The 27,918-nt window shown below is 31.8% G+C and overlaps 1 protein-coding gene and 1 long non-coding RNA gene across 6 annotated transcripts; one reads left to right on the forward strand and one right to left on the reverse strand.

Annotated features, from left to right (window-relative positions):
• Positions 1-12,565: 12,565 nt before the first annotated feature.
• Positions 12,566-22,527, reverse strand: LOC148600301 (uncharacterized). The gene is made up of 3 exons (XR_015917671.1): positions 22,313-22,527; positions 14,769-15,090; positions 12,566-12,816 (listed from the first exon to the last, which is right to left on the reverse strand). It is a non-coding gene; the product is annotated as an uncharacterized LOC148600301 (long non-coding RNA).
• Positions 15,546-27,052, forward strand: LOC148600302 (uncharacterized). 5 transcript variants are annotated; one of them, XM_088557272.1, is made up of 3 exons: positions 15,546-15,681; positions 20,006-20,079; positions 20,401-27,052. In XM_088557272.1, exon 3 carries the CDS (start codon positions 20,405-20,407, stop codon positions 22,079-22,081), a length of 1,677 nt encoding a protein of 558 aa, XP_088413398.1. In that variant the 5' UTR covers positions 15,546-15,681; positions 20,006-20,079; positions 20,401-20,404; the 3' UTR covers positions 22,082-27,052. The 5 variants fall into 5 exon arrangements, with proteins under 5 accessions (XP_088413398.1, XP_088413395.1, XP_088413397.1 ...); XM_088557274.1 differs by lacking the exon at positions 15,546-15,681 and adding an exon at positions 18,912-19,000; XM_088557269.1 differs by lacking the exon at positions 20,006-20,079 and having other exon boundaries at positions 15,547-15,681.
• The last annotated feature ends 866 nt before the right edge of the window (positions 27,053-27,918 follow it).

Raw genomic sequence — 27,918 nt, forward strand, 5'->3', positions numbered from 1 at the left:
ACTAAATGACCAAGTTTGACTAGGTGAGCGATAAAGTTTGCCAGGACAGGTACGATAACACAGGTAATTCGTTGTGCATTTATGACAAAATTAGGAAGAAATACACTAAAAAAGGAACTATTTTTTTTTTGTCTAACTGCAAAGTTTTACAGCAATTTGTTTAAAAAAAAAAGATTTATGCAAATTTTATATCCATGGTGTACATGTATGTTGTGACTTTGTGCAGATTGGATAAAGAAGTGTCCTCTAAATGGCCTCAATTCAAACATTTGAAGATTTACTCTATCTTTTTTTTCTTTATTTCCATTGCATTGCATGTTTCTGAAGTACAAAACACCAGCTAGTCAGGTTTCCATCTGATTTAAGACAAAGATATGTGTTTTAATACATGATACTGCAGTATTAGAGCATTTTCACTTAGTACAGGTGTACTTATATAAAAACTCATTTTTAGAAGCTAAAAATAAATGAATAAACCCAAACTTACTTCTAAAGTGCACCAGTGACATTAAATGTACTTTAAAAATAACCAGAGGCTGTCTTTTAGAGTAAACTATCAGATGATGTCATTTAAATCAAGCCAAGACCAGGGCTGTCAAACTGCGAGTTTTGGTAAATATGCCAAAAAAATAGTGAACGGATATTTTAACATGCATGTTCTGATGCTTATGTGGTAAATGTGAACTCAACTGGATTTTTCTTTTTCATATCAGGTCAGTTTTTGTTCTACTTTGAGGCTCTTTAGTGTAAGACCGGCTCCAAAATAACTGGTTTTTTTTTGTCAACTCAGTAGGGGCTTAAGTGGCACATTTATTCAAAATATATGTAAAAGAATGGGTAATCATGCTTTCTTTTACATTTTCAAGACATTTCAGTATTTCATACGAATGCAGTACAGAGTTGTACATGTATTACAAGAGGTTGCGACAATTGACAAAAACTGTTATTTTACCAAATGACCTTTCCCGTCAAAAAACAACTTCTAAATGTTCAAATTGTTACCTATACCCTTTCCACTGATTATGAATGGTGTTTATTTGCTGTTAATATGACACTGTGCAAAAAAAAAAAAAAAAAACTCATGAGACAATAATTAGCTCATATACCCAATTTTACCTTGATGCTATAAGCAATTAAGGATTTGAATTGAAAATTCCATAGAAACCCATTTAAGTATGGACAAAATGAAAAAAAAAAAAAGAAAATATTTTTTTTTTTTTTGCCACATTTCAATTTTATTCCATTAATTCTGAGAAATAAACCCCCAAAACATATGAAAATAGCATGTTTTATAAAAATGTGACCTCTAATAGGTACAAGTAGGAGAACACAATTAATTAATCCTTGCCCCACATATCTGTTGCAAATACTATTAAAGAAGTAAAGTTCATGACAGCAAAAAATAAATTTGGAAGAAACACACTAAAAAAAGGAACTCTATTCTGATTCCACATTGTGGAGGATTTTAAAGTGCACAAGTTTGGTCAGATCTGAAATTGAGAAAAAAATTCTTTTTTATTTTATGAAAAAATCAATAAAACATGCAATCATAAAGAGTCATCTTGAATAAACTGTACATGTACTGCAGAATTACCTCCCTTTACAGTATAAATTTAATTTTCTGATTTTTGAGGTATTTGTTATAATATCTTAATTTTTTTGTCGAAATCAGTTGACTATGTATTTTGTTTACCTTTTGTAGTAAGAAAATTGTATTTAGAAGGGATTTTTGTTTGAATTTATCATGTATAATTTTTTGCATTTTCAAACAAATTTACAAGGCTCCATTCAAAAACAAGTATTTACCTTGGTGTTTCAATGTTCTTGTCATTTGTAGGATAGATAATACAGGAATCCTGTGTTGGTCTTAAAAGTAAAGCTGAGTCTACATATTATGATATATATATATATTAGCAACTTGCATCACAATTAAGTATTTTGTTCATTATCAAAATATTTATTAATGATGCAAATTTCAGAATAATCTGTTGACCCTCCTTGGATTTATGCCTCTGAAGATGTCATTAATCAGGGGCGTTAATTGAATTAAATGTCATGCAAAGCTAGGCAAAAAATATTATGGGGTGAAACTTGCGGTGAAAATTTTTTATCTTACCGATTTAGGGGGGTCCTTGGATCCGTGCCTGTTAATGACAGTTTTTTTCCTACTGTTTCCCTCCTTGCATTTATGCCCCTGAAGATGTCATTAATGACAGAATTTTTCCACTGTTTCTCTGTTGTTTTTTTTTGTAGTAAACAATAACAAATTGATGATTAATGTAAATGTAAATTGAAATATGTTCTGTAAATAAGACCTATTTTTGATGCAAATTTTAGAAAAATGTGTTTTTTTATGTATGGATTGGTATCCCCTGAGTTGAATATGGCGATAGTTTCAATTCTGAACATATTAGTGATTCAGTCTGATTGTCACACGTTAGGTTTTGAGGTAGCTGTTATATCTCGGGTTGATTAATAAAGTGTATATAGTGATCTCATGTCTGTCTGTCACACATTAGTTTTGGCAGTGTTTGTTTACCTCTGATTGATTAGTCAAGTGAATATAATGATGTCATGTCAGTCTGTTTGTCTGTCTGACTGTTAGGTTTTTAGGTATTTTGTATACTTGTGGTAAATTAGTCAAGTGTATAAAATGATTTCATGTCAGTCTGTCTGTCTGTCTGTTAGGTTTTTAGGTATTTTGTATACTTGTGGTAAATTAGTCAAGTGTTTAAAATGAATTCATGTCAGTCTGTCTGTCTGTCTGTCTGTTAGGTTTCTAGGTATTTTTATACCTCTGGTAAATTAGTCAAGTACATTAAGTGACCTCGTGTTTGTCTGTCTGCAGCATGTTAGGTTTGGAGGTAGTTTTTTCTACCTCTGGTAAATTAGCCAGGTGTATAAAGTGATCTCATGTTAGTCTGTCTGTAGCTTTATTGGTTTGGAGGTAGTTTTTTCTACCTCTGGTAAATTAGTCAAGTGTATTAAGTGATCTCATATCTGTCTGTCTGTCTGCTAGGTTTTTAAGTAGTTTCTATGTAATTGTGGTAAATTAGTCAAGTGTATGAAGTGATCTCTTGTCTGTTGGTCTGTCTGTAGTATGTTAGGCTTGGAGGTAGTTTTTTTATACCTCTGGTTAATTAGTCAAGTGTATAAAATGGTCAAGGTGTCAGTCTAACTGTCTGATTAGTATAGCCTGAAGTGTATCTACACAAAAATGTAGTGATTTCATGTCTCTCTGTCTGTCTATATCATGTTTGGTTTGGAGCTAGTTTTTATATACCTCTGGTTAATTAGTCAAGTGTACAAAGTGGTCAAGGTGTCAGTCTAACTGTCTGATTAGTATAGCCTGAAGTGTATACACAAAAATGTAGTGATTTCATGTCTGTCTGTCTGTCAATATCATGTTTGGTTTGGAGGTAGTTTTTATAAACCTCTGATTAATTAGTCAAGTGTATAAAGTGGTCAAGGTGTCTGTCTAACTGTTTGATTTGTCAAGCCTAAAGTTTACATGTATATAGTGATTTCATATCTGTCTTTTACATGTTTGGTTCGGAGGTAGTTTATTTACCTTAGGTTAATTAGTCAAGTGTATAAAGTGGTCTGTGTATCAGTCTGTCTGTCTGTTAGGACAGGTTTGGTTTGAAAATAAAATCCATCAGTTGAAGAGTTGCATATTTTGTGCTTGTAAGTACAACATTTTTTTTTGGTTTTATTTTCAGGTCTGGTGTCTGCAGTGGCGTAGAATTATGTGTCAGAAGAAATAGTAGTTTGCTTTCATCTCAATTGTTCCATGTTCATCTTGACTGTGTAAATATCATCTTCCAGTACTATGTACTTGGGGCTGATTGAGATGATGGCATTTCATCACCATCCATGGATTCAGCAACTGAGGACCTACCACAAATATGTTTTGCCTCTATCATCAAGAATGGATTTAGACTCTCATTTGTACAAACCAGCCTGACTTCTTGAGTGCTCCAGAATGTATCTAGACCCTTCCTTTCTACTAACTACCCTGACCCTTTTTTTGGGTGGAGTATAACCAGTTGGGATCATCATGATAAACTTCTGATGTTCAAGTATCTTTTTTATCAGAGTAAATTGAAGGTGATTTATGCTCTCCAGATTTGTAGAGTTTATGCTATTTGATATGAAAATTGACATTTTAATCCATGTTTTACACAAAAACTGTGTTATTTACTAACTGTTACAGCCTGTATCATCAAAAATTTCAGCTGTTGGTCCAAACAGTCAATTGCAGTAATTGTTTTATAAGAATGCAACTTAAATTCTCAGACTTCACTAAACGGAATCAATCTTTACTAGCCTCAGGTTTTGGGCAAATGACGAAAAGCACAGACTGAACTAACGAAGAATGTCACTATATTTATTTATCTGTTTTCCATGTCTGGTCTTTGTTCTTGGATAACATTCTTTTGATTTCTGCTGGAATCTTGGTTCCCTTGAATACTCTTTCATAAAGATCTGTTGAATTTTATTGTCCTTGAAGAGTAAAAAAATAACTATGAGAGATTTGTTTTATAAATGAAAACCCAACTGAAAACTAAGATGTCCTCTATTGATTAAATGAGTCTTGTGACAATAGTGAAGAGAAGGTCAAGAGTTCAACTTTAGAATGCCAAAAAAAGACTATTTTGACAAGATGAGCAATTCAGGCTTTCTAGAACCTCTAGATTTGTTTGGTATTTTCTTTTTAAAAAAAATTAACAGCTCTCATGACAGTTCCAATTGTATGCACAATAAACAGATCCTTCAATGGTGTAAATTTAAGAAAAAAAATTGTAGACTTTGTTCATTACTGAATTATCTATTATTGATGCAAATTTGAGAATAATCTGTTGACTCCTTAGAGTTATGTCCCCTAAAAATATCATTAATGATAAGGTTTTAAACCACTTTTTCCTGTGTTTGAAGCAGATTGATGATTAATGTAAATTGATGAGAAAAACTGTTTCTGGTTAATAAGTCAAATGTATATAGTGATATCATGCCAGTCTGTCTGTCTGTCTGTCTGCCTGTCTGTCTGTCACACTTTAGTTAGGAGGTGTTTGTTTTACCTTTGGTTAATTAGTCATGTGTATATGGTGATTCCATGTCAATATGTCTGTCTGTTTGTCTGTCACACTTTAGTTTTGGAGGTGTTTGTTTTACCTTTGGTTAATTACCGGTAGTCAAGTGTATTTGGTGAATCCATGTCCGTAGGTCTGTCTGTCTGTGTGTCTTTGGTTTTGAGATATTTTGTATACCTCTGGTAAATTAGTCAAATGTGATCTCGTGTCTATCTCTATGTCTGTAGCATGTTAGGTTTGGATGTAGTTTTTTATACCTCTGGTTAATAAGTCAAGTGTATGAAGTAGTCTGGGTGTCAGTATGTCTGTCTGTTAAGACAGGTTTGAATGTTCTTTGTTAAATATAAAAGTCATTAGTTCATTGGTTACAGATTTTATGCAAGTACAATGTTTTTATTCTTGTTCTATTTTCAGGACATTTGTCTCTCCATTGGCATGGAAGAATGTGTTGGACGAAATCTTATTCTGCTTTCATCTCAATTGTTCCATGTTCATCTTGACTATGTATATATCATCTTCCAGTACTATGTGCATGGGGCTGTTTGAGATGATGGCAGCATTTCATCATCGTCCATGGATTCAGCAACTGAGGACCTGCCACAAATATTTTTTCGCCTTAATCTTCCTGAATGGATTTAGACTCTCACTGTCTACAAACCAGCCTGACTTCTTTATGTTCCAGAATGTATTTAGACCCCCCTTTCTGAAGACCACCCTGACCCTCTTTTTTTTGGTGGAGTATGACCAGTTGGGATCATCATGATAAACTTCTGATGTTCAAGTATCTTTTTTTAATGTAAATCGGAAGTGATAAATGCTTTCCAATGTCAAATCTGAAGGGTTTATGCTTTTTTGATATAGCAATTGACATTTCAATACACATGTTAAAAAAAATTGTGCTACTTCCTAACTGTTACAGTCTATGGCATCAACATTTTACCTACTAGCCCGAATAGTCAATTTCAGTATATCTTTATAAGAATGCAACTGAAATTCTCAGACTTTTCACTAACCTCATACTGTCAGCAGACTCCAAGGGGAGATACTCCAACTTAAGTGTTGAAATGTTAAAACCTCATAAGCGCAACTCCTCCTACACCGCTAAATTGATTTTGATGGAACTTTATAGGAAGGTAGGGCATCATATATAGATGTGCATGAAAGAATAAAGTTACTGTCTGGGGACTGCAAAGGGAGAAAGTTGAACTTCCAGGTTACACATCCAACTGCATTTGAAATGGGGGTGTATTCTCTTTATGAACTTGCTGAAAGTATTTCTAGTTTATCTTTAGTTGGTGTGTGTTTTTCTATTATTATTTATAGTGTTTTATTTGTTTCTGTGTCTGCATCATGGTCTCTTTTCTACTTTACATTTAACAGATTATCTGGTATTCTCCAGTTGAGTGGTTGGTCCATGTGGGTTAAAGAGATTAGAACTGCTCCCCGCTTTTATTTATTTTGTTAATTTTGCCTTCTTAGTCCGGTATGTTTCCTGGTTTTATTGTATTATAACCAATTGTTAGGCACAGATCAGGTTTGTACTGAGGGGGATGTCTGGCCTGGTTTGTTATAAAAAATAAGATTATTCCATATTTCAGCCAAAGTTTTTTTCTCAGTCATACGATAAAAAAAAACAATTCAATATTTCCATCATCCCTATTTTGATTATAATCAAATAAATATTTTAACCCTGGCTGCTGCTGAAAAAAATTTATTATTTTCGCGCTTCGGCAAAAAAAGTTTGTAACTCACCATAAAATCCGAGGCCCCTCCCCTTTTCCATAAGAGCCTTATTTCATATCAAACAAATGAAATGCCTCACAGGGCTTATCTTGATACTAAGTAGGGGTTAAACCATGAAGGGTTGGGTCATATTTTTACACACCATTGAAGCTTGATGCAGATTTCAATTTTTCATAAAGATCTATACATTTATGTCCAGACGAGAAATATCTACCAACCTCGACAATGACAAAACTGACAATGGAATGATACGACCGCAAATTTGTTTTAATCTATCTGGTTCCACAACTGTTAGAATCTTAACATGTTTTTGTTTGTTGCCTTCTGTTATTTGAATTTGTGGATCCTTTATTCATGCTGTCGATGGGGGGAGAGATCGACTGATTGATTGATTGAAAGCAGTGAATTGACTGTTTCATACTTTTCTAGTGCAAAATGTTGTTATACTAGTTAAATTGAAATGAATCTGCTTTTATATGATCTCTAACAAGGACCTCTTTACTAGATACAAGCAGGAAGACATGAACATCATCATCAGATGATACAGATGGATTGGACACATCTTAAGAAAACATCAACAAGACCACAGTAAAACAACCCTTTTCTGGAAACTATAGTGAAAGCAACGCAGAGATAATGTGGCGTCATACCATTGTGTTGGAAATGAGCAAAGTTAGCCACTAATGGGAAAGCCTATATCAAATGGTCAAAAAGCAAACATCAATTTGGTGTACTTGGCAGTAATTAAGAACTAGCGTGACACTTGATCCTATCTTCACACCAAACAATTCAATGTGCTTGCTCATGGAAGTACCATCTATCATTAAATCAATTACTCGTTTCCAAGAGATAAGGCAAAACAAATGTGTTTACAGTCACATCCTGAAAAAAATAGGGTCAGTCGGTTGGTCATTTTTTTTTATTTCCATTTTGTACAATAATTGAGGAAATGGTTACTGATCAAGGACAAAATTTCCAGAAATTGAAATTTCCTGATAAAACATTCAGTGTTGGCAGCAAACAAATAGGGTACAATGTATGTCGGGTTACAGTAAACACACATTTTTGTTTTGCCTTACCTTGAAACATTGTCTTATAATCCCTGTCTGTATTTTCTGCTATTTTGGGAGATGCAGAGAAGTTAAAAACAACCAATCCTTAAAAATTATCCTATGATCACTCAAAATTGCTGGCAAGGGAGGACATTACAACTAACCCCTGCAGGCAAACAAAATGAGAGTTTCGTAGAATATATATATATATATATATATATACTTGTATTTTTTTACATCTTATGTTTGTACAAAATTAAAAGACAAATTACACAAAAAATTTCTCGAATTCAACAATTGTAAGTAACTTCCTGGATACTGGAAAACTCAGGAGCAATAACTCTTCTCTTAAAATCAGTCTAATTATTGATGATGTGCAATGGCTTGATTTAAAATGTTTCACAGTAATTTTGAATAGGAAGAAAACTTAATTGATACATCAAAATAGACATGTAATTAAGTTATTGTCATATGGACTTTAAAACTTAAATTTCTTTTGCACTAAAATTACTTACAAAAAAAATAAGTGGTAAATGTTGTTATAATATTGTAATAAAGTCTACAAAAACAAAACAAAACTTAAAAAATGAAACAACAACATACATGTAAGTCCCCAAAGTGATAAAATCTTGATTAAAAGTTTTGTTTTTCCTATCAACAGACTCCTACTAATGATGACTGATGGACAGCATTGACATGGTTTGGAAGCAAAATGGATTGTCTCCCTTAGAACTACAATGTACATTACAATGTAATTAAAATTACTTACATGTAGAATTTAAATTAATGGCTTGTATCTGTTCTTTTAACTTAATATATAAGTGTAAGTTTTTGTAAGAATCAGGCAAAATGGATGTCAAAACCCCACCAATCTGACAATATAATTTCACCCTTGGATACTATCACTATATGAAAATACCATAATTTGATCTCTGCATCACTGGATTTGTTCAGAAAATTTTTCAAGAGAATGTTATAGAAATGAAATTTTTGACAGAATTCGCTGCCCTTGTAGTCTTCTTTTTATGTGCATTTCAATGTGATTATAAGTCAAGTTACCAAAATGATACGAAAAAATCTTAACTTTTTACTTTAAATCTGAGAGCAAATACATGTAGTCAAATTACACTTGCGAAACGGTTGGGTTTTGTCATACCATGGTTCAACAACTGCCTAATTCTTGCATAGACTGACACTTAATACATACATTTACATTACATAATTCTGAGAGAGATATAACTAGAAATACTTTAAGCAATCTCAATAAGAAAATGCCACTTCTTTACATGTACTTGAAAAAACTGTAAGCAATGCACACTTGGTAATATCCCCCTGCCACTTTCCTACCCAGAAACGATATACATGTAGGATACCTCTTAAATGATTAAACCGTTTAGATGTAAAAACAAAATAGGATATGTACAATGGTATCAAGTAATGAATAATCAACAAATTATATTCAGTGGTATCAGAGAAGTTGCAGATTAGAAAAGCCCCCCCCTCCTCTTTACCACTCATCCACACAAATTTCGCAAATTTCTGACAATTTAGTGTAATTTTTATGAACCCAGTCAATGAAATATGGCAAAATCAGGGGCTTTCACAGCCTTGTCTTAGGATCTATAATATCACAGATATGTGTTTTATTGGTCTGAATCATTTGTTTTTGCTAGTAAATAATATAAATAATGTGAAAAAAACCTAATATATTCGTTCCATTGATATTCATGCATCTAATGTAAGTCACTACATGTATATATCTTGTGATGTCTCAAAAACACCTAATTTTAGAGTTCCGCATACACTATAAGGTTTCAAAAATGAAATTTTTTGTAGAAAAACTGGAAAAATACAGCTGACTGTCTGCGTATGTACCTAATAAGCTTAGAACCTTACATTATTTTACATTTGTTTCGGATCTTTCATCATTCAAAACCCAAATAAAGGCTAACTTTTAATATCGGACACAATCGCACTTGAACAAGCTCTGTACAGGTCTTGTTTAAATTGATCTGAAGTGACAGTTTTAGCTTTGAAACCACTTCTTCTTGTTTTCAATGTACATTTGATATGTGTAGACCATGTTTGAAGTTGATCAATTTAAATCATTGTCAGCATCATAAAATGAGTTTTCATATGTGTACCCCTATACATGGTCTGAAAGTGCATTGACCATGGCCACATGTATAAAAACCCTATTTTTGGCCTTAAAGCAGCTGGAACTTGAGTAAACTGAACTTCATTGCATCAAATACACATAATATGATGCAACCAATGTAAAAAATCACAAAAATATTGCATTTAAAAAAAAATGTACATTTTAGAAGGGCCTTATTTCCTTCGATTATTGGACATGCGAGTCATGCAATGTACCACTGATACTAAATTTGCTATAACTTGTATATTTTTCAACTAATCATGATGAAACTTTGTACTTGAAGTCAAAAACGGTTCATCTTGACATGAGTGCAGTTTTTATTCAAATTGAGCACATTTATTGATCTAATAGGTATGAGAACACAATTAATTCCCCTTGGTTTTCGTTGTATACGAATATAGTTCCAACTTTGGTAGTAGGTACCTTCCACATTTTTTCATATTTTTAATGGACACTTATTTGCTAAAGTTGCCTCTAATTGGTAGAAAATTGGTTAAAATTACATGGGATTTTTTTCATTAATCAATTCTGACTAACAGTTGTGATTTGGTTCAGTGGAAGAAGGTTAAAATTTAGGACTTTTAACTCAGTTCATTTGTCATGTTTACCCCATCTCCGAATTATATGTACTAATTTCAGAAAATGATGGTAAAATTTTCTACAATTTATGTATAAAATCCTGTTTGTACATATCTTTAGGCCAGAGAAGTTTTATTCAGTTTGCGCCGGTGGAATTTTTTTTAATCTGCTCAAATGTGTATATTGAAATGCACTTCAAAATTAATTGCAGTCTCGTGCCTGCACCCTAATCCTGAGGAGAGAACCTAATACGGCAGGGGACTGAAACATTCCGGATACCATTCTTCCTTTAAATTACACCTGTTTACCATAACATATATTACATCTGTCTATGTATAAATGCTTAACTACATTTAAACAATATATCCACCAAATTTCAACTTTTAATTTTAAGTTTTACAAAATTAGACCGAGGTAACTTGGTGTGCAAAACAGTGCACCTTAATGTAACCGTATAGTGCACCCTTTACTCTAAACCATAAAACATATTTACAAGCAGTGTCAAAGCATTCAATACAATCTTCATATTCTATGTTATATCCCAACAATATACCACCAGATTTAACTTTCGCCACTTTTTGTCTTATATTACAACCGAACAAACTTTTTCTGTGCAAATAAGTATTGCAATGTAGAAAAGAAAGTGAAAACAAGCCTATTAGTACCCAGTATTAAGTTCTGGGAAAACTCCATGATTTTCTATACTTTCATCCTCATATGGTCTTTTGGGGGTTTGAAAACCAGTGATTAGATAAAAAACACCAAATAAATACTTTTTTCAGTGCCCAGATTGTGAAATAATATCTGCGTCTTTGTGTGTTTTCTCCTTTTTGCCATATATATAGCATTTTTCATTATATGAATGCATGTAGTAGAACACAAGGCAGAATTATCTCCAATCTGGGGAAGCAAACCAAGTATTAAATTTGCTCTAAAATCAATATCTTATGTTCAATTTTAATAAATCTTGTATTGTTTGATGCCATACAAATAAAGTTTTCAAAAGATCACAAGACATACACCATTTAAAAGTCCCCTTTTCCTTAATGATTATGGCAAGTTTTTGGAAAACCCTACATTTGAAAAAATAGGATTTTCAACATATTAACCAAAAATTTCTTATTCTTGTGTAGGTTAATGTTCACTGAGTAAGAAAATGTAGTTTGTGTCAAGAAATTTAATTGTATAGTGCAAATAAGTCCTTAACAAACAAATTTTCTTAAGTTTCATAATTTCAAATGCAACGTCTTAGAAGATATTCTTGTATCTTCTTGTGATATGTGCTATTCTAACCTCTTTTAAGTAAAAATGTTACTTCTTTAGCTTAAAATAAATAAATTGGATAACCAAAGAAATTTTTACAGTGAAAATAAGTATTGCAATGCAGATAAAAAAGTCAAAGTTTTCCTTTCCTCTTCCGTCTACACCGGACTTTTTATTTTTTTTTTTTATGTTTCGAGAAAAGCAGAGGATGCTTACCCTACCGGTGCACCAGGTCCATGCTCCAAATTTTTAGTGGATTCCGAGTTGCTCATTTGCTTTTGTTACTTTGTTAACCCGTAGCAGGAGATTCCGACTTTACTCAGAATTCCGAGCTTTAATTTTGGAATTCCGAATGTATTATTCGAAAATCTGTACTTAATTTCGGAAATAGTTTGGAAAGTGAGGACTTAAGCATTTTTTCACTCAGAAAGTGTTTGGAAAATATGGACTTGGAATTCTTTTCACTCGGAAAATGTTCGGAAAGTAGGAACTTGGAATTTTTTTCAATCGGAAAATATTCAGAAAGTAGGAACTTAGAAATTTTTTCACAAGGAAAACAATTGGAAAGTTGGACTTAAGAATCTTTTTTTCCAATTGAAGTATAATAGAAAAGCTGGATTTAGAATGTTTCCTCTAAAATGGTTTAAACAAGACTCCATATATCAAATTGTACAGTATAATTTGTAAAGTTTATTGCAATAGAAACATAGCATGTATAATGGTTTGAAAAAAATTCTACATTTATGCTCAAGGGTCTCAACTAGTACAATGTCAAAGGTTCTCAATCATAGCACTATACTACAGTACATGTATCTGCATTTGTGTTTTAGATCACAGTATTAAGCTTAAAACACATGGAGTAGCATCCACATTATACAAGGACATTAATCTGGTTTCAATTCTTCTGACAAAACTGTAAACAACTCATCTGAAATCAAAAATTAGACTAGATATACAATGTACCCTTGTTTAAGTCCTGATTGCCCAGTGATACATGAATGATAATGTACATGTACATAAGTAGTATTATAAAAATCATTTTAAGTTTAATATATTGACTGATTACATAAAGAAAGTTATTTTTCATCTTTTTTTTTCTACATGTGTATGACAGTGACATCACAAACTTATTAAATGCTAACTTATTGTATTTTGAAGTTATAAGGATGTAATACTTTTAGTTTACACAACCTCAAAACCAGTTGTGTACATCACATAATTGAGGATATTACTGCACAGACAGGCATTACTGAATTACTACCATTTTATTTAAATTTGCACACTTTACCTTAAGGGTAATTAAAGAAATATTCAGTATTGTATACCCATCACAATCCAGAATTTACATGGGAAAATGCCAACATCTTTCTTTAGAATGCATGAAATATATACCACACATATGTACGTTACCACTTCCATAATTAGTTAACCTGTTTTGATAATGACCAGTATTATTTAAGTAATCTAATTAATTTAGCACACTGGACATTAACAGTCTGCAACTCACTATTGATTATTTTTGTTAGTACAATTATACTCTTAAAACCTCAATGTTTACAAGTAAAAGAATCACCATTTCTGTATACTGCAACCCATACCCTTAAAAAGAATGAATGTATGATATTAAATTGTTGGTTTTCAGTATGTAATGAAGTACTGAGAAACTGCCATTCAGTATTTGATTGTCATGGAGAATTTGTCGAGAAATTTACGTTACTTAAATTACAAATCACCAATTTAATATTTCAGAAGCCAAAATGCATTTGTCCATAATAATCAATTATTAGCGAGCGCCACGAGCTCTACGGCTATTACATGTACTTTCTAAATTTCCCTTAAGGTTCCCCAATACACTAACGAAAAAAAAAGTCATGTCCCGGAAGTAATAAAAAGTGACTGTCCTTACGGCGAAAATACGTCATTTCCTTCAATCAAACAAATTAGAAAATATGGGTTAAGATTACATTTCAGTAGAAATAAATTCATCTTTTCTGATAGTTTTCAAGTTTTTTTTCTAATTTGTTCCAATTTTTTAAAGAAGTGAATGGCATGTTTATAAAAACTTCTGGAAACACATGGATGTACGTACGTGTATTTCCACTGTTGTTTTTGTCAAGAACCTAACCCACCTCAGAAAAAATATAATTCCGATTATATTATCAAAATTGCAGCATAGCTTTTCCAAGATAGGAAAGGCAATAATTTTCTGTTTGGAATTTGCAGCTGTCATCTGAACTTTGTTTATGTCAAATTTAAAATATTCCCACTATCCGTGGAGAACTGTAATATTTCCGGCATCTGTACAGATTGAAACTAAAATTGATGTTGCTAGAGATGCCCTTAAGGGATACAAAATGTAAAGTATTGCAAAGTGCTGTACAGTTATTGACCATTTTGAGAGTGAGAGGAAAGGGGGGTATGGGGTTTGATTTTTTTTTTGGGGGGGATGTTCAAGTTATTAATTTATTGAAAAACAATTCCCCATATATTCACAAGGCATTTTTTTTTAATAGAAATATTGATTTTGCTCGCTGCTTAAATGTTAATAAAAATACTGAACTTGCGCAGCAAAAAAATTCATCCGGGTCGACCCCCCCCCCCCATCATTGTAATGTCCTTTAATATTTTTTTACGAATCTCGCACAGACGGTACATATATGGTAAAGCTCATGGTGCTCGCTGGTTTAGGCAATGCCTACCCAATATTACAATTTGAATTTGATTTTGTGAAAAACTTCATGAACTTGACGAAGTTCGGGCGTGCTATAAATTAACCTGTGACTGTGTACACAGTACAGTAACCGTGTTCATGCATTATGGTAATATTGTATATTTCTCTTCTTGGTATATAACTTCGCTTCTTCTTCGACGGATACCTACCAAGATATCATTGTTTTCTCGTTCCACTTCGATTTCAAGCATTCCGCTGTTGATCGTATTTACATACGGGCATTTTCGAGATACGACGAAAATCGTAAATTTAAAATGAAACTGAATTTAAATAGTTTGAAAAGAGTATTTCTTTGAATGATTTAATTAAAAAACGTGATTTTAAGAAATTATTTCTCAAGTGAAGTATAAAATTAAAAAACAAATATCATTTTATTGTCGACGAAGTCCTTTATGAAGCTCGATTTTGATTGGCAGATATTTCCGGTCCTACTTAAATACAACTGCATACGCCTGTCAGGTCAAAATACGCCTGTGGGAGAAAAGCATACGTCTGTAGCATTAATATTGTGTTTTCTGTGGAAATAATATTATATTGGCTTGGTAAGATGTATTTTGTTCAAATAAACTATCTTTCAGCAAATTATTTGTTGATGGGATGTAGAACTAGCCGATGTAAATAAAAATCTGACAGGCGTTCGACATTCGTGATTGCGGATGTGTAATTGTGTATTGAAATAAAACATGTGGACATGTGGTTTACAAAGTTGACAAAAACAAGCCGCCATGATACATGTATAATGCACATACTTCGATCATTTGAACTAGTGAAAAAAGTCGAGAAATATATGATGATAAAAGTCGACTTGTTTGTTTATAAAACAACATTCTGAGCTTTGAAATGTCGACAAGACAAGTTTTAACCAATTATTCTGACTTATTTTGAAAAAAAACAGCTAAGAATCGGGTGTACCCTATGAGCTTCCATAACTAATCGTGTGTAATATGTGGTTATACCAGGAAGTAAAAAGATAACATTCCGTACTAAACCAACAGGGCGTTTTCCTCTCTGACGTTCAAATAAGTTAACTTCGTGCTAATTGGGAATACTGACCAGTAAAGAGTAAGATTTACTTTTCCATTCAACTTTTACTTAAGTTCATTGTACCATCTTCTTCTATTATCAGTGCTTTATTATTTCATAATGGTTGATAAATATGTCAAGGGTCAAACTTTAAGACTAAGACTAGTCTGTTTTTTTTTTTATTTGTTTGTTTGTTTGTTTGTTTTTTAATATCAAAACAGAATGAGGTCTGCCTCAATACAATGTACACAAATCCATATATAACAAGTATTAATACATGTATATTCAAGTACCAATCCACGTAGAATTCAGACACTGCCAATGGTAGAGGTGATTCATGCTGTGGAATCAAAGTACTCATGTACTGAATCAATTTATATCAATCGTTTTAGCGCCTCAAATATTCGTCGTATTCCAAAAATATGGAATAAAAGGAAAGTACGGGAATCGAATTCAAACGTATCTTAACATAAGCTTATTATAAGCTTATTATTATAAATGGTTAATATTAAACTCATCGTTTTATTTTTCTTAAATTCACCATTCTGATTATGAAGGACATTTAAAAACACACACACCAAAATACATCATAATGCATCATAGTAGCGTGCCAGTTTGCGTAATGTTCGGGTTCGATATATGTTTACATGGAACACTCCGATATAGCCCATAATTGAACTACAAACTACTAGTTGACCATTCCCAGTTTTTAAATTTTCAGGTCGAAATTCAGTTTATCGACCACCAGGTCTAAACTGTCTGTTAAATAATTCAAATTTAAGGAGGTAGACATAGGGTAAAGGACATAACTCTTACAAATCATTATAACGTTTGTATTTAGCATTTGACATCAATCTCATGTAAGCATCAAGTAACTTGGACTGATTTCATTATGTTTCAAATGAAAGCGTTATATGCTTTGGTGAAATCGAATATGATGTAACCATATCTCTGATTTCAAGAGGCGCCCCTTACCCCAGCTCTACCTGCTTAAGCCACAAATCATTGAAATAAATCATATCCTTAGAAACGTGTTACACTCAACTATCTTCATTTCTCGGTTGATAAGGTTCATAGCTCAAGTGCTACAAGTTGTTTCATAGACACCTATGTGTCATGTGAAAGCGCTTAGTTTCTGGGCACCTAGTCCAGAGACACGTACATTAACATAAACGATAAAGTATTATAATACTATCACAGGGGCTTGGCCCTATCCCAAATATGCAGTCCGAATAGTATATAACAAGAAAACAGGAATCCCAGATTTTGGGGTAACTCGCTTATACTCAACCACCCCGAATAAAATCAAATATATTTATAACTTATTACTGCCCTGCAAACAACCTAATACATAAACACATGTATCACCACCAAATACTTCTTAATATATAGAGTCGGGCTGCATATTTGATAGTGGGAGCAAGCCCCTGTGATATAATTTCACCAATCATGGCCAAAATAACAAAATAGAATGATTAATATTGCAAAAAAACAATAATATTAGACCAAAAATGGCACAATTCCCAAGAAGTGCATTATCGAAATTCATATGCCATCGTCTATGCAAAGTTTCATTTTTATTTGCCATCTCGTAGCTTCCGTTGTCATGAGGCGGTAATTGTAATAAAAATATATTTATGATACAGTGGATGATACGTCAGGATGGTTTTGGGGGTTATGGTATCTTTTTGTAACAAAAATGGTCAAACGATGAGAGGCAAATAAAAGCATAGCATCCCTTTCTTTATAATGTTTCTTGACTGGAACCACTGCCTCAAGGCCTGCATAAGACAGTTTTCCCAATTAGTACTGGGCATTCCTTTTATTATTCCTTTTCTATGATTGAAGACAATCTACAATCTCGCTGGGTTTTCATTTCTAGTTAAACATCAAATGGTTTATGATGCGTTTAAAAATGAATAGGTAACTTGAATATATTCGTATGTAGTTCCCTTTTTACCTTTAAATGTGGCTATTGTTAACTTATTCATTATTTTTATGTACGTTTAACTGAGCCACTTCACAACGTATATTATTTTCAAATAGTTTTTCCTTCCAACCCAAAACACAATTAATTGTTTTAACGAAGCGTCAGCGACCTATATACATGTATGTAGAATGTAAGACCAGAACTATGAATGGCTAAAATATTCTGACGGAAGTAGACGATTGCACAAGTGCTCCGTCCGTCATTGGCATAGCCTAAAATCCTATTAATTATAATGATTATTGGGACATGTTTCAATTTCTATATTAAATTAATGGATCTGGTTTGATTGGTTCTGTTATATTTCATTTCTTTCGATTTCGTTCTTCGTTTCGTTTGATGTTATATTGAGTTTGTTTCGGACTTTACAGGTACTTCTGATACTCTGTATTATGATTGAACCAGGAAGCTTTAACACAAACTGCAACAAGTAGCTATCTTACCGTGACTCAATGTAACATTGTTTTTTAGCAAACTATAACAAAATGTTTCCTATAGAAATTTATAGTTAATTAGTGACAAGAGGTGTCAAGTGGGGACAAGAAAGGTCAAGAATTCGAGAAATTAAAGCGACATTTTTTTTTATTTAAAGGCCAAATGAAGTAACATAGGACAAAAATGAGCTAATTATTGAAAAAAAATGAGTTAATTATTTTTAGGAAAATTTAGAAAAAAACGGAAGTCAACTGATAAAATTTAAAATAAAAAAAAAAATCTTTTCTCAATTTGACCAATGAACAGTTTGAATAAATTAGATACTACAATTCATAAAGAAACTATATCTATATATATTAGATTTGATTTGATGTATTTTCAAATTGATAAAAGTATGGAAGCATGTTTTATGTGAAATAACAAACAGGAAATTATTTGGAAACAATATTCAATGGTATGATTAAAGGAAAAGGTGATTTTTTTCTATTCTAAAAAATGAGAGAATTGAATCTTTATAACATATTTTGAAGTCAGTTTTCCTGTTACTTTATTGATTTATCTCTTTCTTTTTTATTATTTTTCTTTAATGAAAAAATTTTTCCTGATACTATTATCATTTTGGAAATATTTCAAACAACCTTTTTATCTTCAAATTTTTACCTGAAAAATATTTTTTTCCTGGCTTTTAAAAACAATATTTTCCTTTTTTTTTGCTTTAAATCAAACACATAAATAAACAATTGTATGTCTCTTTTTAAATAAAAACAAAAATTTCTTTGCGTTATTCCACTTGTTGTTTCTTGTCGCTTTTTGTCACTTCTTGTCGCCAATTAGTGAGACCCGCAAACTTACGTCATCATTGAAACAGAAACTCCGCGTCTGTCTGAAAGGTGCGGGACCACCGCTAATTTAAATCCCTGACGGTGTTGCATGTCTGTAAGTCATACAAACATATTGTCCCTCAATAATTGTGTTGATTTTCAAACTTGATATATACAGTTGTGCCAAATTAAGACATGACAGTAATTCCTTTTGTGATTCGGTGCAGGAGATATATTTTTGTTTCGACACCACCGATCCCGAAAGGGATGACACATGCAAGTACTTAAATTTGAGATTCCAGAGAGGTTTAACCTTACTCCTACAACGTTAGAAGTTGGAATTCCGTTCCCCCATACCCCAACTCTTAGGATGGCACCAAGTTAGAAAATAGCTTGCCAACTCCAGCAATAGCAAAAAACGAGTCAAATATTGCTATTTGTCGCTACAATTCAAACGACTTATGAACGTATCTGCTATGTCAGGTCAAGAGGCTTAGTATTTAGACCACTGCGCTCCATGAGGGTTAACTCATTGTATGAATAGTAATCAAGGAAACCAAGAATCTAGCAGAAATCAATAGAAAGTAATCCAGTGAGAAAGATAATACATAGAAAACAGACATAAAAAAAGAACATGAAGTACATGTCACTAAAATAATACAAAGTGTCCTCTGCTTTTCTAGAAACACCGACCGAGTTGCTCATAAAAAGGGTAGTTGAAAGTTGAAAGGTTTATAGAAACTTATTCTAAAGTCAATAAAAAAAATGGTAATAAGCTGAATCCACCACTGTTAAAAGAAAAAAATATCCTCAGTGCCAAATCACAAAATAATAGTTCAAGCTACGTTTCGCAGCACAGCTGTATGTAACTGATTTTAACCTGTATGAAAGGTCTAAACTCATTCAAAAGTCAATAAAAATACATTTTGTAACAAGCCTTATCCATTTTTGGATTCGACCCTGGAGAAATTTTTTTGCTTTGACCACCACCGTCAAAACAAAAAAATAGAACCAATGCCAAATCCCAAAAAGATATTATACTAAGCTATATATAATTGATTTTAAGAGAATTGTCTCCTGGACTAAAATTAAAATTCATAGTTTTCTCTTTATATTGCAGAAAAATGGCATCATTCATTGACAAAAAAATTCAACTCGACTGTGAAGAACACAAGCAAAGATATCAATATTATTGTAGATCTCATGACTCTGTTATCTGTCAAAAGTGTCGACTGGAGTCCCATAAATTTTTGCTTTGACCACCATCGTCAAAACAAAAAATATCCCCAGTGCCAAATCTCAAAAGGAATTATACTAAGCTAACTGATTTTAAGAAGTAAGAAATTTAAATCTTATAGTTCTCTATTTATATTACAGAAAAATGGCATCTGAAAACTGCAGCATCTGGTCTAAACTCATTTGAAAGTTATTAAAACTAAAATCTGCATAACTGACATTTTAGAGTTTTCTCCTTGAGTATTAAACTAAATATCTAATTCTCTGTTTACATTACAGAATTATGACATCTGAAAGCTGCAGTTTCTGTCTGTTACTAGAAAAGACCAGCACTCCTGAAGTATGGTGTCCACAATGTGAGGAATCCCTCTGTTCAACATGTAGTGAGCACCACAGAGTACGAAAAGCCACCAGGGACCACAGCACCATACCTTATGAAGATTACCTAAAATTACCATCTTTTATCAACAAAATTCAACTCAACTGTGAAGAACACAAACAAAAATATCAATTTTACTGTAGGTCTCATGATTGCCCCATTTGCAAAAAGTGTTTGCTGAAGTCACATAAAAAATGTGATGATACCCTAGATATAGATGATGTCATCCATAAAGTAAAATCTTCAGTAGTTTTCGAAGATGTTTGGAGAGATATAAAATCGACTCAAGAAATCTTCGTGAATGCAATCCATCATAGGGAAGAAAATATGAAAAACCTACAGGAAAAAAAGGAAAAACTATCAACAGAGGTGAAAAAAAGAACACAAAGTCTTATTGATCAAGTAAAGAAACTAGAAAACAAAACACTATCAGAGTTAGAGTCAGTTGTAAATGAAAATATAAATGAAATCAAAGCCACCACAAAAATCCTGGAATCAAATAAAAGAAAACTTGGTGAATTATTGGAACAGGAAGAACTCATTAAGAACCATGTATCAAATTTCGAAACATTCATTGCCACAAAACAAATGGAGAGAGAAGTCCAAGAATCAGAAGAAATCTTACACAAATTATCTGAAAAAGGAGCCATGGATAATACAGACATAGAAATGAATGAAAACATCACAGCAGACGACACAATTTTTGGAATAAAAACTCTGTGTGACATTAAAGTATCAAAAGAAAAAAATACAACATCCATAGACATAAACAAACCAAACATGGGTCAGGCAGAGGTGAAGACAAGATTCCCCAGACAACTGACACTTCAACAACAGTTTACAGCACGTCAAGGTTTGTGTACTGGTTGTTGTAGGCTGCCTAATGGACTCCTGGTGTTGACTGATTATGACAAAGGTGTAGTAAACATACTACACAGTAATGGTCAACACAAATCATCAGTCAGATTTAATGGAGGAGGAGCAGCAGTATACGATGTAACAGTCATCAATGAGAACCATGTTGCTGTATCTAATCCTGACCCAGAAACAATCTCCATCATAGATGTAGACAGGAGTAAAATCATTAAAACACTTCAGATAAAGAGTCCAGTCAGAGGAATTACACATAGTGATGGACATTTATACTTCTGTGTACCTCAGGTAGGAATCCGAAAAATTAATATAGATACAGAAAAAATAGACAAACTCCATGATGACCAGACTGTTAATGGTGACTCATATATAGACACAGATGGCAACAGAATATGTTATACCTGTCCTACCTACAACAAGACAGTTACTGTCTTAGATTCTGACCTCAGAGTTATCTTCACATTCAAGGATCACAATACAATGTCATGGCCTTTTGGATTATCAATGGATGAACACCAGAATATTTTTGTGTGTAATCATTTGAAACATAATTTATTACTAATTTCAAGGGATGGAGATAAACATGAAGTTGTAGTCAGTGGAGATGATGAGTTGTATCGTCCGTGGTGTGTACATTATGATAAAGTGAATCATCATCTCACTGTTGTTGATTACAATGATGTGGTCAGGATATTTACTGTATATTGACTTTTGATGGAGAACCATCACTGAAATAAACAAATTATTGAGATTAATTCAATTTCAACTTCAAGGTAAGAAAACATGTTTTATTTTTTAAATGTATACTCGAATTCACCTCAGTCTGTTTGCAGTTTTTTAATTATCTTTTAAATTACTCATAAGTTCCTTTAAAAAAGTTGGCATTTAATTCATGTCGTTCTGTACTACAACTTTCATACAATTATTTCTCGTTCTTACCTCCGAGATCGAAAAATTTCCGTATTTATTTTTTATGAGAATTTTGCACTCGGCGTATTGTCTATCCGCCATCTTGTTTCTGTGGATGTTTTGAAATGTTCCCTATAATCTCACAATTGAAGAGCTGAAATACCATGATTTCCCGCCATATTTCTGGTTCCCTGCCAATTGAATACTATATGTGGTGAGTTTCATATTAGGTACCAGTTGTAACATTTTCATTCGGGACTTCGGTTTTTCTTTCATTAAATATGACGGGAAATCATGGTATTTCACTCTTCAATTGTGAGATAATATGGATGGCGGATAAACAATACGTTCAGTGCAAAATTCTCATAAAAAATAAATATTTTTTTACATGTAGGGTTTGTTTTTTCTAAAGCAATTTTAATAATATCAGACATTTCCACCTTTTTCTTAATTGTCAGACATAAATAAACATATATTTGTTCATATGATAATTAACTTGATAAAAAGAAAAGATACATGATGTAATTTTTGGACTTCATTTTCAAAAATCTTAACAATATTTGACAGAACTTTCTACTTTAGTAGTTTTATCTTAGCATAAGATTTACAAAAATATGATAATTATTAACTTATTAAAAAATGTTTCAAATAGTATAGAAATTTCATATTGAGTACAGTGTAAAATAAATTTAATTTATATTTTTTATCAATCAGAGTTGGCCTTTATCAAGATTGTCAAATACATGTACATGTATCTACATGTATATGTGTCATCATTGAAATTAATGTTTGCCTTTTGTTGTATATATTTGCATTTTCATGTTTCTAAATAAATGAAATTTTCTCCTTTGAAAAGTGAAAATAATTAAAATCAAAAATTTTAATACTAGTATTACTTTGTGTGAATATCTAACACCATACATGTACCACATCAAGATATGAATGTGGTAAAAGATAAGTACATGTACATGTATTAGTGATTTATTCATACCCAGTATTTACATGTAGACCTTTAAAAATAAATTTCTTTAAAACAATAATTAAAAAAAAGTACAGTCATGTAATGTACATGTAGCATTTTTTTAGTCATGATTTGAATTAATTTCATAGAATTTTTTTGGCAACATGTGATATCTTTACAAGTCTTCATTGCTTCAACTAAAATGAACATATTTTTTTTAAAAGGTTGATTTATTTCATAACTTTAATTGTGTTTTTTCTTGAAATATTAATTACATGTATATTATTGAAAGATACTACTAAGGACATTAAATTAACCCCAACAGTGATTACATGTACTTGCAAATGCAATGATAAATAGAAATATCTTCAATTTATAGATTCACATTAGGTACATGTACAGCTACATGTATAAAATGCTGATTTTAAAGTCAGTTGTTGTAAATATATATGTACATGTATGTGTATTTGATTTTATATATTTAGCACTAACAGGGGTGGATGGAGAAATTATGAAAAAGGGGAGGGGTGCCAGGTTATTATTTGCTCATTCAGGTCCATAGATTGCAAAAATTAAAAATTATTCAAAGGGGGATTACACCCTGAACCCGCCACTGTAATTATGTTAACACCTATACCTGTATTTTATAATTGGTTCAAATCTAATGTATGATTCATGTGAGGAACAATGCCAGTTTGTATTTTTATGACTAATAAGATTATAACATGTACATGTAGTTTGAATGGTGCATTTATAATGATTTAGTGGTTTTTTTTTTCTCTTGATGGACTAAAACAATATTAATTTATTAAACAAATTCAGATTTAAAGATAAATAAAATATGTTTAATCTATAATGATTTAATTTATCAGATATCTTCATAACAATATCAGAAATTTTTCTCTTTTTTTTTAAGAAACATGTTTTAATTTACTGATTTAATTATCTTTAATACATTTTTACATTTTTATTTACATAAATGTAATACATTTTGTAATTAACTTAATAAAAAATCTTTAAAAGAAATGATACTAAATTTGTTTATTTAGTAAAATAATTGATTTTTTGGAAATTATTTTATATTTCTTTATTAATAAGTCTTGGTCTTCATCAAGTTTTTTTTTCAAATACATGTACATGTATCTAGATGTGTCATCAGTGAAAATCTGTTCACTTCATTGTTTTTGTACATGTATATAGTTGTATTTATCATTTTCATGTTTCTATCTTTGATTTAGTCGTACTCAAATGATTTAAAAAATATTTATTTGTTATTTGTCATGAATATCATATATATATATACATGTATAATCTTTTAAAAGACTCTTTAAAACAATGAACATTTTAGGCACTGTAAACAAATAACTTGTTGTAGTTATAAATATTATGAATGCATGTACATGTATGCATCCTTTTAATGACTCTTAAAAAACAATACTTTCAAATATTAAAATGAAACTGTAAAAGAAGTAGTATGTAAAAACATGTATTATACTTTATTTTTATTTTTATCCAGGATTTGAATTGTTATACAAGACATTTCACCTTCAACTTTGACAACTTGTGATATCCTTGTACATGTATATTCACATCAAATTTCATTTTTAAAAAAATTAAATACATTTCTTCATGTACTGTACATTTATAAATCCTTCTGAAGTTACATGTATATTCATTTTTTTTTTCTTGAAATTTGAAATATGTTTGACTTAAAGTAAATAAACTGGAAATCACATGTATTTTCACTAATTGTAAATGCATGGAGATTTCTGCAATACTTACCATTTGTACAGTACATCATCTATGTTTTTATCAATATATAAATGTACATGGCATGAGTAGAATGCACATTTATTCATTTACAATATTTGTTTATCTTTTTTTATTTTGTTTGATTGTTTTTTTATTTTTTGTATATGCATATGTTTCATTTTCGTGTGTATGTACTTACAGAGTTGGATTGAGAAATTAAAAAAGGGGGGTCCCCAAAGGGCACTCAGGTCATTATTTGCTCATTGGATATTTTTAATGAAGATATATGTAACACAAATTTTCCATCACCCCATGAACCCCCTGGATACCCACTGTAAGTATGTTTACATCAATTATTCATAGTTCAATTCCACCAAACCAAAGTCTGACAATTGAATAGGAAATATCAAGTGACTTGTTAAAAAGGTTAGTTAGGATTTTCCCTGAGATGAATAAACCCAGTTTTTATTTTAGAACTAATGAGGCCTAACCATATGGAATTACATGTACATGTACATTGAACAGTAGAATGATTTAAAATTTATCTTCTGAAACACTAAGAACAATATTCGTGTATCTACATGTAGATGGCCTAGGCATGGTGGAAGTTGGTTTTAAACACTTAGTGAATTTGGATTTTCCGATAATGGGCAAATCCAATATATGTCATGATCAATATGGATATTAATGACAAACCTAATATTTAATGTCCATCAAAGAAGTGACACATTCCAATACATTCTGTGGAATATATATTCATCTTCAGGACACTGTCAACATGGACTCGTTCAAGAGGCTTTGCCGATTCACGGAGTCTTTAATTATGTGCTCTGCCAATATGGATTATCGCATGAAAGGCAGACTATTTGGATTCTTTTTTTAAGATGGAATTATTTTCTCTAGTGAGAACTTTTGTTTATGTAGAACTAAGCTATGAAAGGTTTTTCATGTATTATACATTGTGTCTTGATTATTTGTTTGAACTTGCACTTCAGCATGTTGAAGAGTGAAGTTAATAACACTTATAAAATACATGTACATGTAGTGTTCATTTGTAATTATTCATTCAGTTGTAGATAATTCCAAATTTAAAAACATTATTGGTAATTGGCTAAATTGGAAAAATTGTTTTGAGGCAAAACAAATATATGTCAATATTACTTGTTTTTTTTTTTTTTTTATTTTAACACCACACCACAGTGCACTTGAAAAGCAAAGCATTTTGGTAAGGTGATTTATAATCTTAATGAAATGCACTCAAAATGAACATTTCAAGGGCAGCTAATTCTGTCAAAAATGTATTGTTTCTTACATTCTCTTAAAAAAATTATTCTAAACAAATCTATTGATGTAGAGATCAAAGTATAATCTTTTCAAATAAAGAAAGTATTCTTGAGTAAAATTATTTTTTTTCATATTTGTGGGCTATGGACATGCATTTATCTGATTTAAAACTTATTTAATTATTTAGTTTCAATACAGATCCAGTCCAATAATATTAATTCTAAAGTACATTGTAATCCATTTTGCTTCCATGTCAATCCTGTCCATCATTCATCAGTAGTTAAATTTTGTTTCTGAGAACAAACGAGTTTGAATCATCAGGTTTTTTTACATAGTGGGAACTTATGTTTTTTTTTTTTTTTTTTTTTTTATTGTTTCGTTTTGTTTGTTTGTTGTTTTTTGTATACTTTATTACAATATTTTAACAACATTTACCACTTAACTTTTTGGAAATTTTTTAATGCTATAGAAGTTAAAGTTCTAAAGTTACTATTGCAATAAGTTAATAATACATGTATGTCAATTTTGATCATGTGTAAATTAAATATGCTTTCAATTCAAAATTACTGTGAAACATTATCAAGCCATTGCAGTCCTCCATAATTAGTCTGATTTTATTCAACTTTAGAAGAGAAGAGTTATTGTTCCTGAATTGTTTCAAGTATCCAGAATTTTACTTCTAATTCAAGCACATTTGAGATTTTTTGTGTAAATTGTCTTGTAATAGTATTCAGACTGCTGGTGTAAAAAAAATAAAACATATATTACGAAAATCTCTTTTTTGTTTGCCCTTAAGGGCTAGTTTTAATGTACTGGCCTGTCTCTGGCCATTTTCTGAAGATATTCCCATGATGGGGTTAATTTTGCACATTTCAAACACAATGGTATGACGCCATGTTATCTCTGCTTGGCTGTAACTCTAGTGTCCATGGAAGGGCTGTTAAAGTGTGGTCTTGTTGATGTTTTGTCAAGATGTGTCCAATTTATCGCTACCATCTGATGATGATATGTTTCACGTCTTCCTGATGGTATCTGCTAAAGAGGTCATGCCTTCCAGAAGGTATCTACTAAGGACATCCATGTTGGAGGCCTTATTTAAGAGGGTTCCTTTCGATTTCACTAGTATTAATTAACATTTTAAACAAGAAAAGTTAGAAACAGATAATTAACTGCGGTGGAATAATGGTATCACGCTGTCGTCTGCCGTCGAATAATAGTATCATGATGTCGTCAGTTTCTTTATTTTCGTCTGTGGTGGAATAATGGTATCATGCTACAGTCAGTTTCATCATTGTTGACTGCGATGAAATAATTGTATCTCGCTTTCGTCAGTTTTGTCATTGTTGTCTGCGGTGGAATAATGGTATCATGCTATCGTCAGTTTTTCATTGTTGACTGCGGTGGACTAATGGTATCATGCTGTTGTCATTGTCGTCTGCAGCGGAATAATGGTATCATGCAGTCGTCAGTTTCGTCTTTGTTGCCTGCGATGGACTAATGGTATCATGCTGTTGTCATTGTCGTCTGCAGTGGGATAATGATATCATGCTATAGTCAGTATCGTCATTGTTGTCTGATGTGGAATAACGGTATTACGCTGTCGTCAGTGGGGGAATAACGGTATCATGATGTCGTCAGT

This window comes from Perna viridis, chromosome 13 (assembly GCF_037379345.1).
Source record: "Perna viridis isolate PV_CMFRI_1.1 ecotype Kerala chromosome 13, ASM3737934v1, whole genome shotgun sequence".
NCBI classification, from domain to species: domain Eukaryota; kingdom Metazoa; phylum Mollusca; class Bivalvia; order Mytilida; family Mytilidae; genus Perna; species Perna viridis.

What these genes read in the sequence shown, in the direction of transcription:
- LOC148600302 (XM_088557272.1), top strand. Translation starts at nt 20,405, where the DNA reads ATGACATCTGAAAGCTGCAGTTTCTGTCTGTTACTAGAAAAGACCAGC.